Genomic DNA, 19,591 nt, shown 5'->3' with positions numbered 1-19,591 from the left:
TGCTGCTGCGCCACTGAAGGGACCGCCGCCGGGGCTGCTACCGCGCTGCCGAGCGGATCAGCTGCTGGGCAGTGGAAGAAACCTTCCCTGGGTCTTCCCCCCTGCCCACGCCAAGGGGAAACCCCGGTCATCGCCGCCGAGCTCTCTCAGCTGCTTGGCGGCGACCAGCCTTTACTTGCTGCCGGGCCGCTGAAGGGAACGCCGCCAGGTCTGCCACCGCGCTGCCGGGATCCTCATCTGCTCGGCAGCCCATGGAGACCGCAGGACATGCTACCGCCCCCCACCAAGCTCGGTGGCCAAGGAATCCACTGCCCACGCTGCTGCTAGGTGGCCAACATAATCTCTACAGGAGTCTCCTGCAGTCTTGCCACCCTTTTCAACTGCTGGGTGGCCATCCGCAGAGCCCCCTGGTGGCCACAAGAACTCTATCCTCAGTAGCCACCTGCAGGCCATTTAACTGCACCAACCAAAGACCTTCATCACCTCCATGGCGAGTCACAGTGCATTTCCTGCTTCCTTCGATCCATTTGACCCCAGTAGCGACACCTGGGAAAGCTTCCTCGACCGTTTTGAATGCTATCTCAAAGTGCAAGACCTTAACGAACTGTCAGAAGCTCGCCGTACAGCAGCATGTTTTTTGAACGCCTGTGGCAAACCCATGTTCCGCATGGCACGTGCTCTTGTGGCGCCACAGGTAGTCTATGAGGTTCCATGGGACGAATTGATGGACAAACTTAAAAAACATGATGCGCCTGCTCCATCTTTCATTTCATGCCGTTTTCATTTCCGCCGCCGCATCCAGGCAGAGGGGGAGTCAATCACTCAATACATGGCTGCCCTCTGGGATGCAGCGAGAGACTGCGACTTCGAAAATCTGGAACGCTCACTGTTGGAACAGTTGGTTTGCGGAGTGCGAGACCTTCAGCTTCAGCACCGCATCCTAGCCCAATCCAAGCTCACCCTAGCCATAGCTATCGATGACGCCTGTGCCACGGAGACGTCATTTCACTCGTCCGCTGACATTCAATGCTGTATTCCGGAAACAGTGAAATCCTCTCCACAACCGAGCATCCACGCAACAACCAGCTCTTCTACTGACAACACCAACCAAGGTGAAACAGTCGCTCAACTTCGTACCACCACCAACCGCCGCCGCACACCAACCCATGGAACCAATCAGAGGACCACACCAACACCACGGCCGTCTTACCCACTGTGCCCCAGCTGTGGAGATCCACACCCTCGCTCATCCTGCCAATTTTGCACGGCAACCTGTTACAGCTGCGGAAGAGCGGGTCACCTAGCAAGAGTCTGCCACTCAACTTCCAACCAACCCGCCAACTGTGCCACACCGTCACGCAACACAAACCAATGCCTGCCAGAATGCCGTGGTGACTGCTTCGCCACAAAACCTGATCGAGAGCTATTTGATGGGGAAGAAGAAGTATTTTTAGCAGCTGGAGGTGGGACCAAAAAATTTTCTTTGGTTGTAAATATTGAGAGGTCACCCCTAGAAATGGAGGTAGACACCGGGTCTGCCAGAAGTTTGGTTTCCTGGGACACATTTTCGCACCTTGTTGCAGACCCATCCCAAGCCAAATTGGGCCCAACAAGTGTAAAACTGAGGGACTATCAGGGAAACCTAATCCCAACCAAGGGGGAGGGAAAATTTCATGTTAAAAAAGGGGCACATTCTGGAATTCTTCCATTAATAATTGTAGCTAATCCCCTACCATCTCTTTTGGGGCAGGACTGGTTTACCAAACTAGGGTTGTCTGTCTCGGGAATTCACTCAGTGACCCCTGATGTATATTTTTGTATATTTGATGAGTTTTCTGATGTATTTAGTAATACTTTGGGTTGTTATGTAGGAACACAAATATCCCTTAACCTAGACCCGAAAGTAGCCCCCATTAGACTAAAACCCAGACGAGTTCCTTTTGCACTCAGAAAAAAAGTGGACGCAGAGTTTGACAAACTCATCCAGCAGGGGGTTCTAGAGGCCACTGATTATTCCAAATGGGAAACACCGCTGGTAATTCCTGTCAAACCCGACGGGTCTCTCCGCCTATGTGGAGACTACAAGGCGACACTCAATCACGCCCTCAGCTCCAACCCCTACCCGGTACCAGTGGTACAGCACTTGCTACATTCCCTTGGCCAGGGGTCAATTTTTGCCAAGTTGGATATGGCGCAAGTGTACCAACAACTCCTGGTGGACGATGCCACTGCGGAGGCTCAAACTCTGGTCACCCACCGAGGTGCATTCCATTGTCACCGCCTCCAGTTTGACGTAAGTGTGGCTCCTGGCCTGTTTCAGAACATCATCGAGAGGCTGTTACACGGACTACCTGGCGTAACGCCATACTTTGATGACATTTTATATCAGCCACCTCACAACAACAATTACTCACACGAGTCAGGGGTGTCCTATCGCGTTTCCGAAAGGCAGGCCTTCGCTTAAAACGTAGCAAGTGCCACATAGGAGTTCCCCATGTTGATTTTCTAGGTTACACCATAGACGCTGCCAGCATCCACCCAATACAGGCCAAGATATCAGCTATCAAACAGGCACCTGCACCTGTGAACAAGTCTGAATTACAGGCTTTCTTAGGCCTCCTCAACTTTTATAACACCTTTTTACCACACAAAGCAACCATAGCTGAACCCCTACATAGACTATTGGGAAACGACAGACCATGGGTTTGGGGAGACGTAGAACAGGCTTCATTTAAGGCAGTCAAGGACTTGCTGTCATCTGACGCAGTCCTTATCCAATATAATGACCAATGGCCATTGGTACTTGCTGCAGATGCTTCTCCTTATGGCATAGGTGCCGTTCTCAGCCACCAATTACCAAATGGCTCCCAAGCCCCTATAGCATATTTTTCACAAACATTGTCCAACACCGAGAGAAATTATAGTCAGACGGACAAGGAGGCCTTAGCCCTTGTCGCGTCAATAAAGAAGTTTCATGACTATTTGCATGGCAGACCCTTCGTTTTGCAAACTGACCACAAACTCCTATTGGGCATAATAGCTGGCACTAAAGAGTCTCCTCAATTTACATCCCCCAGAATGACCAGGTGGTCAGAATTTTTAGCGGCCTATACATACCAGTTGCAATATCGTCTTGGAAAGGATATGGCACATGCAGATGCCCTTAGCCACTGTCCCCTGCCAGTACCGGTTATAGATCCCTCACCTACATCACAAGTCCTCCTTGTAGAGGAACTTAATAACTCATTGTCTGCATCTGACATAGCTGTCCACTCCTCCTCCGACAACACCATTTCTCATGTCATAGACTGGGTTAAACAGGGATGGCCCACAGGAGTTTTGCCCAGCGGGTTTGCACCATTTAAAACCCGACAGAGTGAGTTATCTATGCATAGAGGGTGTTTACTGTGGGGATCACGAGTCATCGTTCCCCCTTCACTACAGGATGTAGTGTTGCGCCTCCTCCACGAGTGCCACCCAGGCATTGTTAGGATGAAGGCCTTGGCTCACAGCTATGTCTGGTGGCCGGGTTTAGACCAAGCCATCCAGACCTGGGTAGATCGCTGCCCGGAGTGTCAGAACTCCAGGCCCATGCCTCCAGAAGCTCGTCCAAGACAGTGGGAAATACCTAGAGGGCCATGGTCCAGAATCCACCTCGACCTGGCTGGCCCTTTCCATAGTCATCAGTTTATGGTACTAGTAGACGCTTATTCAGGCTGGGTAGAAGTAGACATACTACAATCCACGACATCAGAGAGTGTAATTAACGTGCTATCTCGACATTTTTCCACGCATGGGTTACCCGACCAGTTGGTAACCGACAATGGACCCCAGTTCACATCCTCACAATTCCAGGTATTTTTAGCCGCCTTAGGAATCAGACAAATTTTAACAGCCCCTTGGCACCCTAGTAGCAACAGCAGGGCAGAATGGGCCGTGAGATCTACTAAAGAGGCCCTTGGCCACCTCAAAGGGTTGGACTGGAGGAACAAAGTAAATCTTTATTTAATAACTCAGCATTCAACTCCCTGCCCCACCACAGGCAGGAGCCCAGCGGAGGCACTTATGGGCCGACGCCTGCGTACTAGGTTAGATAGTATTCACCCCACATATACTCCCAATACAGACAGGGAAACACCAAATTTCACAAGAACATTTTTCCAAGGAGATCTGGTGTATGCACGAAACTATGGGGGAGGAGAACACCGTTGGGAGCCAGGTTGGATTTCTGAAGTAACAGGCCCTTGTTCTTATAGGGTCCAACTAAGTGACGGACGGACCTGGCATCGGCACATAGACCAACTGCGACGCCAAATCTTAGAAGCTGCCACGCCGGCGTTACAATCACCATCCATTCCGTCAACCTGCACCACACCATCCAACTATACAGAGATCACTTCCTCCCTGGACAATCAGTATCAAAGACCAATACCGCAACCATTACACCAGGAAATACACACAGAAGATCAACCACAACCATTGTCTACAGAAACAGAATCATCCTTGCCCCTATCAGGGGCCGAACCTTGCTGTCACACAAGGTCACACAAGCGTCCCGCTTATTTAGAGGATTTTGTGTGCACCAACCAGGTGGGAAGGAGTGTTATGTCCTGAGGATGGTTAAGCCTTGTATCCGCCCCATATTCCTTGGGCGGGAGAATACTATAATGTGATTGGTTGGCTGAGCCTGGCAGCCCGGCATATATATACCTGCCAGGCACGGCCACGTTGTCTTTTGCTTATTTCTGTAACCGTTACTCATTGTTAATAAAGAACCGTTGTTCACCACAAGTGTGCAATCCTTCATCCAGTAAGGATTTTACAAATTATATCCAGATTGAGGTGCTGGGAGATTAGTACACAGATCATGCCACCCCAGTCTGCTATTAGGATCTCTAAAGAGCAATCCACAAGTACTGGAGATTGTCTTGCTAATACCCTCAGGTTCAATTATTCCATGTGCTCTAATAGCAAAGAAGAAAGCAATTGTGTTGACCAGTGCCTGAATTCAGATTTTAACTGAATCCAACAATATTGAATAAACACTCGAGGGAGTTCCTTTTTCTCCCAGTAAGAAATCATCTTTGGAATTAAGAACAGAATGGTTGGGACAATTTATTTATTTAGTGTATGGTTTAAAATGTTAAAAAGCACATCATAATTACATTCTCAATGAACAATGAACAAATATGAAACTATTTCCTCTATTTACAAATGTAGACTATTTATATAGACAATTCTAGAAATATGTATAAAGAATGGAGACATGGATTTTAAGCAGCTATGAGAAGGAGTCAGTTGTTTGTCACAATGCTTAAATCTTTTCTCTATTCCATTCTTCCTGACTTTGTTAAATATAAAAGTCTTTTTCCTGCAATCTGATCTGTCAAAACTAAAGAGAGGAAATAAATAAAGAATTTGCCAGTAGTCATATCTCATACATACATTTGAAACTAATTAGAAATTTCATATCTATCTAAACAAAACCCCATAGTCTACTTTATAAATGTTCTTGTTGACCTCTATTTCCTATGGAGTAGTCAGCCCAAATATATTTTCTTTGCCATTCCCTATTTTCCTACTTAGTCTCTACCTCAATCTATATGTGTAGAAAATTGTCCTCCTGGATTTGTCAAGCGGGCTCGAGAAGGAGAACCAGTTTGCTGTTATGACTGTGTTCCTTGTCCAGAGGGGACCATCTCCACTCATGAAGGTAGGTGATTCTGGAGGACAGGATACTGGAGGCACACAGAGATCTTGATCAAAGAGGACACATTTTCTTGTGGGTGATTCGGCTGTTAGAGGTGTTGATTTGGGACAGAGTAAGGATGTGGTGAAGGAGATGAGGTGTCTCCCAGGGGCCACTGCCAGCAGGGACAGGAGGCGGATTACAAACATTGTCAAGGCTGTGAGTAAAGGTAATAACGTTGATGTGGTGGTGCATCTTGGCACAAATGATTTGTCCCAGAGAAATGTTAATGTAGTAAAAAGAGATTTTCAATGTCTAAGTGTGGAGCTGGGTAAAATAACTGATTCAGTGACTTTCTCAGAGGTGTTACCGGTTTGTGGCCAAGAGGATAAAACAACGTGTATCAGAGAGTTTAATGTGTGGTTAAGGCAGTGGTGTAAAGCTGAAGGTTTTGGCTATGTAAGTCATGATGTCAGTAGGTGGTCTAATAGGGAGTTGTTTAAAAGGGATGGTTTGCATCCATCATACAGAGGTACCCAGGTGCTCGGTGAGGAATTCAGAACTTTTTTGGACAGGCATTTAAACTAGGTAAAGGGGACAGAGATGTAACTGATGTGGGTGATTTCTGTCCCCGACCAATGAGGATAAATCAGTTTTTGGAAGCTTATGAAAAGGGAGCTGCAAATAAAATAGATGTAGTTGATGATGATAAGGGGCAAACTAATAATGAAAATAATGTTCTTTGGGTAATGTGCACAAATGCTCGAAGCTTGAGCAACAAGCTCTGTGAGTTAATGGACATAATATCTAGAGATAATTTGGATCTGGTTGCCATAACTGAGACATGGTTTAAGGATTCTAATGAATGGGAAATATCCATACCAGGATATACACTGTATAGGAAGGATAGAATAGAGAGAAGGGGAGGTGGAGTAGCCATTTATGTTAAAGAAAGTCTAAAAACAACACTAATTCAAAATACATGTCAAGATCTGGAGACTCTCTGGATTTGCATGCAAAATAAAGAAGGCTCTGTCATTAGAATTGGGGTGATCTATAGGCCTCCAGGGCAATCTGAGGAATATGACAACAAGATGGTGGATGAAATTACCCAAATGGCAGTAAAGGGAGATATTGTGGTTATGGATGATTTCAACATGCCTGACGTTGACTGGAATATCCCCAGTGCCCTTACATGCAAAAGTAAGAATATAGTAGAGGCCTTTACAGGAGCAGCTCTGGCACAGCTGGTTAAGACACCAACTAGAGGGGAGAATATTCTAGATTTAGTTTTTACGAATGGGAATTGGGTTTCAGAGGTCAAGGTGGGAGAAAATTTAGGTTGCAGTGACCATCTATGTTTGTGGTTTGATGTAAAAACTCATTGTGAGCAATCCTATAATGCAACTAAAGTATTGGATTTCAGAAAAACAAATTTTAATGCAATGGGGGAATATTTAGATAATGAATTAAAGGGGAGGGATAAAATGGCAGGAGCGAGAACCCAGTGGACTGTATTAAAAAAGGCCATCTTAAAAGCCACTGGACTGTATGTAAGACAAATAACTAAAGGTAAAAGGAAGAAGAAACCGCTATGGTTTAGCAATGATGTAAGGGCTATAGTCAATGAAAAAAAGGCTGCCTATAGGAGGTATAAAGAGTCTGGAAGTATAGCTGATAGGGAGGTGTATAAAATGAGACAGAAGGAGGCGAACAGATAATATATGCTGCTAAAGCTTCAAAAGAGGAAGAAATTGCCAAATCTGTAAAGAAGGGGGATAAAACCTTCTTCAGATATATTAGTGATAAGAAGAAGAAAAACTGTGGCATCACGAAGCTTAGTACCGGGAATAATACATGCATTAATGGGAATAAGGAGATCGCTGACCATTTCAATAGCTACTTCTGTTCAGTTTTCTCAAAAGACACCCTACAAAATAATACTGTAGAGGGATATAGCATTGCTTCCAGCTGTACGGATTCAGCTCCAGTGATCTTAGAAGCCGATGTCTTAGAAGAACTTGAACGATTAAAGATAAATAAGGCAATGGGTCCAGATGGCATCCACCCCAGAGTTCTTAAAGAACTCAGATCTGTCCTTGCTACCCCCCTGACTGATTTGTTTAACCAATCCCTGTTAACAGGAGAAGTTCCTGAGGATTGGAGAATGGCCAGTGTTGTGCCTATCCACAAAAAGGGCTGTAGAGAAGAACCTGGTAACTACAGGCCAGTTAGCTTGACATCAGTTGTAGTTAAAATGATGGAGACTCTATTCAAAAAGAGGATAAATCAGCACCTAAAAAACAAAAACTTATTGGACCCAAATCAGCATGGCTTTACTGAAGGCAAATCATGTCAGACTAATCTCATTGATTTCTTTGACTATGTCACAAAGGTGTTGGATGAAGGTGGTGCCATGGATATTGCCTACCTGGACTTCAGCAAAGCCTTTGATACGGTTCCACATAAAGAGCTGATAGATAAATTAGTGAAGATTGGACTTAATCCCTGGATAGTTCAATGGATTTGCAGCTGGCTCAAGCGTAGACATCAAAGAGTTATGGTTAACGGCGAGTATTCTGAGCAGAGTCAGGTTACAAGCGGTGTGCCACAAGGGTCTGTTCTGGGCCCTATTCTTTTTAATATGTTTGTGAGTGACATAGGGGAAGGTTTGGTAGGGAAGGTTTGCCTATTTGCCGATGACTCTAAAGTGTGCAATAGGGTTGATATTCCTGGAGGCGTCTGTAATATGGTAAATGATTTAGCTTTACTAGATAAATGGTCAAAGCAATGGAAATTGCAGTTTAATGTTTCCAAATGTAAAATAATGCACTTGGGGAAAAGGAATCCTCAATCTGAGTATTGTATTGGCAGTTCTGTGTTAGCAAATACTTCAGAAGAAAAGGATTTAGGGGTAGTGATTTCTGACAGTCTCAAAATGGGTGAGCAGTGCAGTCAGGCGGTAGGGAAAGCAAGTAGGATGCTTGGCTGCATAGCTAGAGGTATAACAAGCAGGAAGAGGGAGATTGTGATCCCGCTGTATAGAGCGCTGGTGAGACCCCATTTGGAATACTGTGTTCAGTTCTGGAGACCTCACCTACAAAAAGATATTGACAAAATTGAACGGGTCCAAAGACGGGCTACAAGAATGGTGGAAGGTCTTAACCATAAAACATATCAGGAAAGACTTAACGAACTTAATCTGTATAGTCTGGAGGACAGAAGGAAAAGGGGGGACATGATCGAAATATTTAAATATATTAAAGGGTTAAATAAGGTCCAGGAGGGAAGTGTTTTTAATAGGAAAGTGAACAGAAGAACAAGGGGACACAATCTGAATTTAGTAGGGGGAAAGATCAAAATCAACATGAGAAAATATTATTTTACTGAAAGAGTAGTAGATCCTTGGAGCAAACTTCCAGCAGACGTGGTAGATAAATCCACAGTAACTGAATTTAAACATGCCTGGGATAAACATATATCCATCCTAAGATAAAATACAGAAAATAGTATAAGGGCAGACTAGATGGACCATGAGGTCTTTTTCTGCCGTCAGACTTCTATGTTTCTATGTTTCTAAAGTGAATGTTAAAAACATATATAAGCTTAAATATTTTGTTGTTGCTTTTTATATTCCACAATTGATTCCAGAATAAGAGGAATAAGAAAAAGATCTTTTAGATGAGGCATGAAAGACATGGTGGACATTTTAGCCAGAGACAATCTCTCTTCTATTAGTCAATTTGGAACTTTGGCATTCGCTAAAACCAACAATAAAATATTTTAGAAACCCAAATTACATCAATGAAACCAATGAAAGATTGTAAGAGTGGAAAAATTAAGATTTTATGCAACTTTCGCACAGAAACAACTCCTCTTCCTCCTCCATCATTGTTGTTGTTGGAAGGTCATCTAGACCTTCCAACAACAGGGAGTCCCTACACCATTTCAGATAAATGTCTGTCCAATCTCCTCTTGAACATCTCAGGTCTTGGAATTTTCACAATCTCCACAGGCAGAGCTGTGCCACTGCTTGATTGCTCTCACTGTCAGGAAATTTCTCCTTATTTCCAGCTTCAATCTCTCCTTGGTCAGTTTCCACCCATTATTTCTTGTCTGCCCTTCTTGTGCCTGATCCTCTTGTTGGAAGTACAGATGAGAAGACTACTTGCACGCCTATTGCTTTGACTTTCCTGCCAAGTTGCTCATAGACACTTGTTATTGTTTTCTGGTCCTTTATTGTGTCATTTGTTCCTACATGGCTATTATTTTATTTATTTATTTATTTATTTATTAGATTTGTATGCTGCCCCTCTCTGCAGATTCAGGGCGGCTCACAGCAGTGATAAAAAACAATACATGGTAACAAATCTAATATTTATAATCTAAAATAGCAATTTTACATTAAAAATCTAAAAAAACCCAGTATATAAGAACATACCCACAATCATATCATACATAAAACTACATAGGCAAGGGGAGATATCTCAGTTCCCCCATGCCTGATGGCAGAGGTGGGTTAAAGAGGAAGAGCCTTCTGACGGCAGAGGTGGGTTAAAGAGGAAGAGCCTTCTCTGTGGCGGCCCCGACCCTCTGGAACCAACTCCCCCCAGAGATTAGAATTGCCCCCACCCTCCTTGCCTTTCGTAAGCTGCTTAAAACGCACCTCTGTTGCCAGGCATGGGGGAACTAAGATACACTTTCCCCCTAGGCCTTTACAATTTTATGCATGGTATGTTTGTATGTATGACTGGTTTTTATATAATGGGTTTTTAACTGTTTTTTAGTATTGGATTTTGTTGTACTGTTTTACTGCTGTTGTTAGCCACCCCGAGTCTGCGGGCGAGGGGCGGCATACAAATCCAATTAATAATAATAATAATAATAATAATAATAATAATAATAATAATAAAAGAAACTCTGTTGAACAAATTACATTTTAAGGAATTTCCCGAAAACCTTACATGTTGGAGTTCATCTCAACTTGAAGCAGATAATGTCTTTTTCCAGGAAGGGGTGGTATCAAGAACTATCCTGAAGGAGGAAGTAGCCAATCCCTTTCCCAGGGGTCTCTTCATGGATTCCAACCATATCAAACAAACATTCATACACTGTGGAACATTTTTAGTATAGTTTGTTGGGAAACTTGCTCAGGATATGGGTTACCATATTGTACTTTCTGGATCTCTCAAAATATTTTTTTTTTTTTTACCGTTCTAGATATCAGAAAGATAGTATGCTCTATATTTTTAGCAAGAACAAAAATTTATTAAGTAATTTAATAACTATCAATCAAACCAAAACAATAGGGAAAATTTATAAATATTTGATCGCCCATAAGAAGAAAGATTTGACTTTAAAGGACAACATGATAAGTTGGTGCAAAAATGTTGGAAAAGAAATAGATATAGATACATGGGAGAAAGTCTGGATTGGGAATTGGAAAATGACAAAATTGGTGTCCCTAAAAGAGAACCAAATTAAAATGTTTTATAGATGGCACCTCCCACCAAATAGGATAGCAAAAATGTTTCCTAAAACTTCACCGTTGTGTTGGAAATGTAAAAAGGAAATAGGGACTTACTACCATCAATGGTGGATGTGTAGCAAAGCTAGACTCTATTGGAAAATGATAGAAAAATGATAAAAGAAATAGTGAAGCAGGATATAGAAGCAACCCCGGAACTCTATTTATTAGGAATCACAAATCAAATTTACAAGAAAGAAATTTTATATTTAGTTATACATATCTTAACTGCGGCTAGGATTATATATGCGCAAAAGTGGAAAGGGGAGGATATCCCCAAAGAAGAAGAAGTTATTATAAAAATATTAGACTGCGCCGAAATGGATATGATGACAAGATGCTTAAATGATCAAGAAGATACGGAATTTTATGAAACATGGAACAAAGTTTATATATGACTAAATAAGAAGAAACAGTAATATGATAAATAAATAAATGAATGTGTAAATTATTTTGGTAAAAGCATGATTTATGAGTTATAATAGTATTAGATAGAATAAGTTTGTTTTTAGAAATATATCAGTATTAGGTTATATATGAAGAATTATTATGAGAAGAATTTTGAATTTATATTAGTATTAGTCTAAATGTGAAAAATTTTAATGTGAAATTTAACAAATTATTTTTTTAACATCTATAACAATGAATTGTATTTGAATATGTATTCTTTTTTCTATATTCAAATTTATACTTTTGAGATAAGCGGGGAAATTATGACCCCATTTTTTTTATGTTAAATGTTGGTATGTCTGTTTGTCTATTTTATGAAAACTAATAAAATTTATTGAAAAATATATATATATATATTTTTCCATCAACAAAGATATATTTCTGGAACAACATTGGGGATTGGGAATGAGAGGCACACTTTATCAATGTTTCCCTTCTTCACAGCTAGTTTCAGTTGGTATTGTTTGAGAACAGAGTTCAGGCCCTTGGCCCCGTCTCCTTTTCTTTTTATAATGTGCATTGAACTAATAGAGGAATAATTTAGAACAAAGGATTGGTGCATAAAAGAAACATTACTTTCTCTTTCCACAGATACTGAAAAATGTACAAAGTGTCCAAATGACCAATATCCAACTGAAAACAGAGTCCAATGTATCCACAAAAGAATAACTTTCCTGTCCTATGAGGAACATCTGGGCATTATTCTCGTCTCCATTGCTCTATTCTTCTTGCTAATGACAGGCTTTGTTTTAATCATATTCATTAAATACTTAGAAAGTCCCATTGTCAAAGCCAACAACCGGGATCTCTCCTTCATCCTCCTGGTCTCCCTACTCCTTTGCTTCTTGTCTTCTTTTCTCTTCATTGGCCAACCAAGGAAAGCCACCTGTCTTCTCCGACAAACAGTATTCAGCATTGTCTTCTCAGTAGCTGTGTCTTCTGTGTTGGCCAAAACAATCACAGTCGTGCTGGCATTCCTTGCCACAAAACCAGGGAACAAAGTGAGAAGATGGTTGGGGAAGAGCTTGGCCAACTCCATCATCCTTTCTGGTGCTGCTGGCCAAATTTTCATCTGTGCCACGTGGCTTGGATTTTCTCCCCCATTTCCTGACTCTGACCTGCAGTCCCAGCCTGCAGAGATCATCTTTCAATGCAATGAAGGCTCTGTCACCTTGTTTTATGTTGTCCTTGGCTACATGTGTTTCCTGGCTGTCATTTGCTTCACTGTAGCTTTCCTGGCCAGGAATCTCCCCGGAGCTTTCAATGAAGCCAAGTTGTTCACCTTCAGCATGCTAGTCTTCTGCAGCGTTTGGGTCTCCTTCCTACCCACCTACCTGAGCACCAAAGGAAAGTCCATGGTGTCTGTTCAGGTCTTCTCCATCTTGGCCTCAAGTGCTAGTCTCCTGGTATGCATCTTCTTCCCCAAGTGCTATATTATCATCTTGAGACCAGATCTAAACACTAAGGAGCATCTAAAGATAAAAGTAGGGAACTGATAGCGAAACAATTTCTTAAGCTCAGGTGTATGAAAAATAAGTGTAAGAATAATTAAATTAAAATACACTATTTTACTTTCTATGAGTAAAGCAAAAATAATTAAATTGCCATGCAGCCAGGGAATGACAGAAGAAGCAATGAAACACTCAGCGTATAATAAAAGGGAAAGGATTCTACTGCCAAAAATTGGATATATGTGGAACTTCTTAGCATAGCATCCTTCCCTCTCTGACTCATTCTCAAAGGTACAGTAGGTGAGGACAGTAGAGCTGATTGTCAAGAACAATCAATTAATTAATTAATTCATTAATTAATTCATTAATTAATTAATTAATTCATTAATTAATTCATTAATTAATTCATTAATTAATTCATTAATTCATTCATTAACTCATTCATTAATTCATTCATTAATTCATTCATTAATTCATTCATTAATTCATTAATTCATTCATTAATTCATTCATTAATAAAATTCATTAATTAATTAATGAATTAATGAATGAATGAATTAATGAATTAATGAATGAATTAATGAATGAATTAATGAATTCATTAATGGATTAATTAATTAATGAATTAATTAATTCATTAATTCATTAATTAATTAATTAATTAATTAATTAATTCATTAATTAATTAATTAATTAATTAATTCATTAATTAATTAATTAATTAATTAATTAATTAATTCATTAATTAATTCATTCATTCATTCATTCATTAATTAATTAATTCATTCATTCATTCATTCATTCATTCATTCATTCATTAATTCATTCATTCATTCATTCATTCATTCATTCATTCATTAACTCATTCATTAATTCATTAATTAATTCATTCATTAATTCATTAATTCATTAATTCGTTAATTCGTTAATTAATTGATTAATTGATTAATTGATTAATTGATTAATTGATTAATTGATTAATTGATTAATTGATTAATTGATTAATTGATTAATTGATTAATTGATTAATTGATTAATTGATTAATTGATTAATTGATTAATTGATTAATTGATTAATTGATTAATTGATTAATTCATTAATTCATTAATTGATTAATTCATTAATTCATTAATTCATTAATTCATTAATTCATTAATTCATTAATTCATTAATTCATTAATTCATTAATTCATTAATTCATTAATTCATTAATTAATCAATTAATCAATTAATCAATTAATCAATTAATCAATTAATCAATTAATCAATTAATCAATTAATTAATTAATCAATTAATTAATTAATTAATTAATTCATTCATTCATTCATTCATTCATTCATTAATTCATTCATTAATTTGTCCAATACAGAAATAAATAGGAAGAAAAATAGACATGTAGTAATATATATAAGAGTAAAGTGAACTTAGAGCAGAGGATATATGAAAGAAAGAAAATATATATGATAATTGAGAGAAAGGAAAGACAATTGGACAGGGGACGAAAGGCACACCAGTGCACTTATGTACGTCCCTTACTGGCCTCTTAGGAACCTGGAGAGGTCAATCGTGGAGAGTCTAAGGGAGAAGTGTTGGGGGTTAGGGGTTGACACAATTGAGTCCGATAATGAGTTCCACACTTCGATAACTCGATTGTTGAAATCATATTTTTTACAGTCAAGTTCGGAGCGGTTTGTATTAAGTTTGAATCTGTTGCATGCTCTTGTGTTATTGCAGTTGAAGCTGAAGTAGTCATTGACTGGTAGGACGTTGCAGCATATAATCTTGTGGGCAATACTCAAATCGTGTTTTAGGTGCCGTAGTTCTAGGCTTTCTAGGCCCAGGATTGTTAGTCTATTTTCGTAGAATATTCTGTTTCGAGTGGAGGAGTGAAGGGCTCTTCTGGTGAAATATCTGTGGACATTTTCAAGGGTGTTGATGTCTGAGATGTGGTATGGGTTCCAGACAGATGAGCAGTAGTCTAGGATGGGTCTGGCAAAAGTTTTGTAGGCTCTTCTGAGTAGTGTGAGATTGCCTGAGCAGAAGCTGCGTAGGATCAGGTTAACAACTCTAGATTAAGGTTAACAACATGCTGGTGTCCCTCAGCTGAAACACTCTGCATGACCTACTACTTATTTCCATTGATGTTGGGTTACATCATAGATCTTATGGGACCTCAGAGTATGTTAGTTTGTTTATTTGTTTCTTTATTGTATTGTCAATTACGTATTGGAAGTATACAAAGATATAACAGTCTTTATTTATGATACTAGTAAATTTCTGACAGTCTCAAAATGGGTGAACAGTGCAGTCAGGCACTAGGGAAAGCCAGTAGAATGCTTGGCTGCATAGCTAGAGGTATAACAAGCAGGAAGAGGGAGATTGTGATCCCGCTATATAGAGTGCTGGTGAGACCACATTTGGAATACTGTGTTCAGTTCTGGAGACCTCACCTACAAAAAGATATTGACAAAATTGAACGGGTCCAAAGACGGGCTACAAGAATGGTGGAAGGTCTTAAGCATAAAACGTATCAGGAAAGACTTAATGAACTCAATCTGTATAGTCTGGAGGACAGAAGGAAAAGGGGGGACATGATCGAAACATTTAAATATGTCAAAGGGTTAAATAAGGTTCAGGAGGGAAGTGTTTTTAATAGGAAAGTGAACACAAGAACAAGGGGACACAATCTGAAGTTAGTTGGGGGAAAGATCAAAAGCAACATGAGAAAATATTATTTTACTGAAAGAGTAGTAGATCTTTGGAACAAACTTCCAGCAGACGTAGTAGATACAGTCACAGTAACTGAATTTAAACATGCCTGGGATAAACATATATCCATCCTAAGATAAAATACAGAAAATAGTATAAGGGCAGACTAGATGGACCATGAGGTCTTTTTCTGCCGTCAGACTTCTATGTTTCTATGTTTCTATGTTTCTATACCATCCTTCCCTCTCTGACTCATTCTCAAAGGTACAGTAGGTGAGGACAGTAGAGCTGATTGTCAAGAACATGCTGGTGTCCCTCAACTGAAACACTCTGCATGACCTACTACTTATTTCCATAGATGTTGGGTTACATCATGGATCTGATGCGACCTCAGAGTTTGTTAGTTAGTTAGTTTATTTGTTTGTTTGTTTATTGTTTTGTCAATTATGTATTGGAAGTATACAAAGATATAACAATTTTTATTTATATGATACTAGTAAGAGAGAAACATATGCACACCCCTGACTGACCTCTTAGGAAGTTTCATGCCTTTAATGTTGATTCATCACTCTTCCATCTTCCTTTCTGAATATGAGTCAATAAGAATGGCCCCATTGTAAAAAGTCACCAAGAAGTGGTACAACAACCTCTGAGACAGTTCAATGCAGGAAAGAAAGAAGAAAACTTGAGATTAGATTGGTCTCTTAGCCAAAGAAAGCACTTGATCCTCTTGACCTCAAAATATTTTATTTTATTCTATATAACAAAGACTTGATCCAAGTTTCTTGTTCCCAAGAATTTTGCTTGGTTTTCTTATTTTGCTTTATTTTATCCTTTACTTACAATTCCATAAATTATTTTTTCAGAGATTTAGGACACAACCAGACCTAAATACTTGCATGCATGATTGTAATCAGTTTGAATCCTGCGTGGACTTAATTTATACTAGTTGTGCTGAAAAGTTTGAAAAATAAAATGAATAAAATGATTATGGTTTCTATTGTGCTTGATATTTATTGATTCCTATCTAGATTCAATTATTAATTTATTTTGTATTAAATTTATTTTCCATCCACCTTGTCCACAAAGAACTCTGAGCATCTTACAAACATTGAAACTAGTAAACATAGAAACATAGAAGTCTGACGGCAGAAAAAGACCTCATGGTCCATCTAGTCTGCCCTTATACTATTTCCTGTATTTTATCTTACAATGGATATATGTTTATCCCAGGCATGTTTAAATTCAGTTACTGTGGATTTACCAACCACGTCTGCTGGAAGTTTGTTCCAAGGATCTACTACTCTTTCAGTAAAATAATATTTTCTCATGTTGCTTTTGATCTTTCCCCCAACTAACTTCAGATTGTGTCCCCTTGTTCTTGTGTTCACTTTCCTATTAAAAACACTTCCCTCCTGGACCTTATTTAACCCTTTCACATATTTAAATGTTTTGATCATGTCCCCCCTTTTACTTCTGTCCTCCAGACTATACAGAATAAACACATTAAACACACAGACTATACACATTAAAATAATAATTAATCTCAATAAGAAATAAATACTATTTATAGGAGAGGAGGAGGGGAACATGTGTATGAGAAATGGGGTCTTTCCTAATTCAATAGCTACCTCCAAAATGGTGCACCCTTATTGGGGTAGTAGGCCAATGACAGAGCCAGATTTTCAGATTATTATAGAAAGTCCAAAGTGTGGGTGTGGACACACATGTGGTGGATATGATATCCTAGACAGAAAGAGCCTTGGAAGAAAAGGCTCTTCTCGTGGACCAGAAATAATCAATTTATTATTTTATAATTTCAATAAAAAGTCCATATAAGGTTACTGCTAATTATCTCAATAGCAATATATTAGCAAACCTAAGGGCTTGTGGAAGTCAATTATGAATTATCTTCAACCAAAGCTATCCCATCTTGATTGATCTATTTGTGCTCTTGCTGAAATTAGCAGTCAGTCAGTACCTGCTCTGTCATCTGTTAGCAAAGAGCTAAGAGAACTGACCCAAAGTTCTTCATACATAAGAAGCTGGAATGATTTGATTTGATTTGATTTGATTTGATTTGATTTGATTTGATTTGATTTGATTTGATTTGATTTGATTTGATTTGATTTGATTTGATTTGATTTGATTTGATTTGATTTGATTTGATTTGATTTGATTTGATTTGATTTGATTTGATTTGATTTGATTTGATTTGATTTGATTTGATTTGATTTGATTTGATTTGATTTGATTTGATTTGATTTGATTTGATTTGATTTGATTTGATTTGATTTGATTTGATTTGATTTGATTTGATTTGAATGCCATCCCTTACTGCATATTGCTTTCTTACTGTGCTGAAGCAACTTGTATGTAGACCCATTACAGAAAAGGGAAAGGTAACATGGCATTTAGCTTAGCTGTGGACAAGACTATCCAGGTAAAAGTCCAGAGGTAAAACATTAGCATTTTAGAAAATTCACCCAGAGTAGAGAGTTTATTTGTTATATTTGTTTACCGCACATCTCACTTCTGGCAACTCAAATCAAGTGCACTTCCCATGCATATTAAGGGTTGTTCATCTAAGTTACACATAATCTTCAATAAATCAGCAGAAACTGATGAATTTTAAGGAACTTTTGATGGATACCTATTACTGTCAAGATTTGAACCATTTTGCTTCTTTCGAACCATAATGCTTATCAAACTGCCAATGAGGAATCATTGAGTCTGTCATCTGCACCTCTATAACTGTCAGTTTGGTGCTGTAACCCAACAGGACCGACACAGACTTCAGATGATAATCAGAACTGCAGAAAAAACAATTGCTGCCAACCTGCCTTCCATTGAGGACCTGTATACTGTACGAGTCAAAAAGAGGGCGGGGAAAATATTTACTGACCCCTCACATCCTGTACACAAATTGTTTCAACTCCTACCCTCAAAACGTCGCTACAGAGCACTGCACACCAAGACAACTAGACACAAGAACAGTTTTTTTCCGAATGCCATCACTCTACTAAAGAAATAATTCCCTCAACACTTCTACTAAATCTGCACTTCTATTCTACTAGTTTTTCTCATCATTCCTTTCACCCATTTCCTCCCATGTTGACTGTATGACTGTAACTTGTTGCTTATATCCTAAGATTTTTATTAATATTGCTTCTTTATTGCTTATTTGACCCCTATGAAAATCATTGTGTTGTACCACATGATTCTTGACAAATGTACATTTTATTTTATGTACGCTGAGAGCATATGCACTAAGACAAATTCCTTGTGTGTCCAATCACACTTGGCCAATACAATTCTATTCTATTCTATTCTAAACTGAGTGGGAGGGAAGGGGAAAATACAATCCTGAATGTTGTGAGTGCTCCTCGTCCACCTCAGGTCAGGCGGGTTGTCAAAGGAAGCTGAGAGCAAGAGTGAGGCAGAAAGTGACTTGGGCGAACTTGAGGGAGCTGATGGGACATTGGGAGAATGGTCCCAGTCAGACAATGAGGAAGACATGTTAGTGGAAAACAATAGGATAAATCCTCGCTATAGAAGAATGATTCAAAGGTGAGAGGAGATCCAAAGTAAAAGGTATTAATTCACAGCCTTAGCTCCTTGAGGTGGGATGTCACTTCCAGGCATTATAAAGGAATGGGATTGTGGGAAATGGGGATGGAGTATCAACGTTCATTCTTTGGAAGAGACATGAAACTGAGGGTGTGCTGGAATGAAGCTCGATTTCTGTTGCAAAATTATCATC

At 39.4% G+C, this 19,591-nt stretch overlaps 1 protein-coding gene across 1 annotated transcript in view; it reads left to right on the top strand.

The window, feature by feature from the left end:
* Window positions 1–18,235: 18,235 nt before the first annotated feature.
* Window positions 18,236–19,591, top strand: part of LOC139158727 (vomeronasal type-2 receptor 26-like) — a 31,928-nt gene continuing 30,572 nt past the window's right edge. Inside the window, exons 1-2 of the mRNA XM_070736056.1 lie at window positions 18,236–18,285; window positions 19,228–19,398. Of these exons, the coding sequence (XP_070592157.1) occupies window positions 18,236–18,285; window positions 19,228–19,398 (221 nt within the window). The remainder of the gene's footprint in view (window positions 18,286–19,227; window positions 19,399–19,591) is intronic.

This window comes from Erythrolamprus reginae, chromosome 2 (assembly GCF_031021105.1).
Source record: "Erythrolamprus reginae isolate rEryReg1 chromosome 2, rEryReg1.hap1, whole genome shotgun sequence".
Classification (NCBI taxonomy): Eukaryota; Metazoa; Chordata; class Lepidosauria; order Squamata; family Dipsadidae; genus Erythrolamprus; species Erythrolamprus reginae.
Note: the sequence above shows the minus strand (reverse complement) of the source record. Positions and strands in the feature narration are given on the sequence as shown.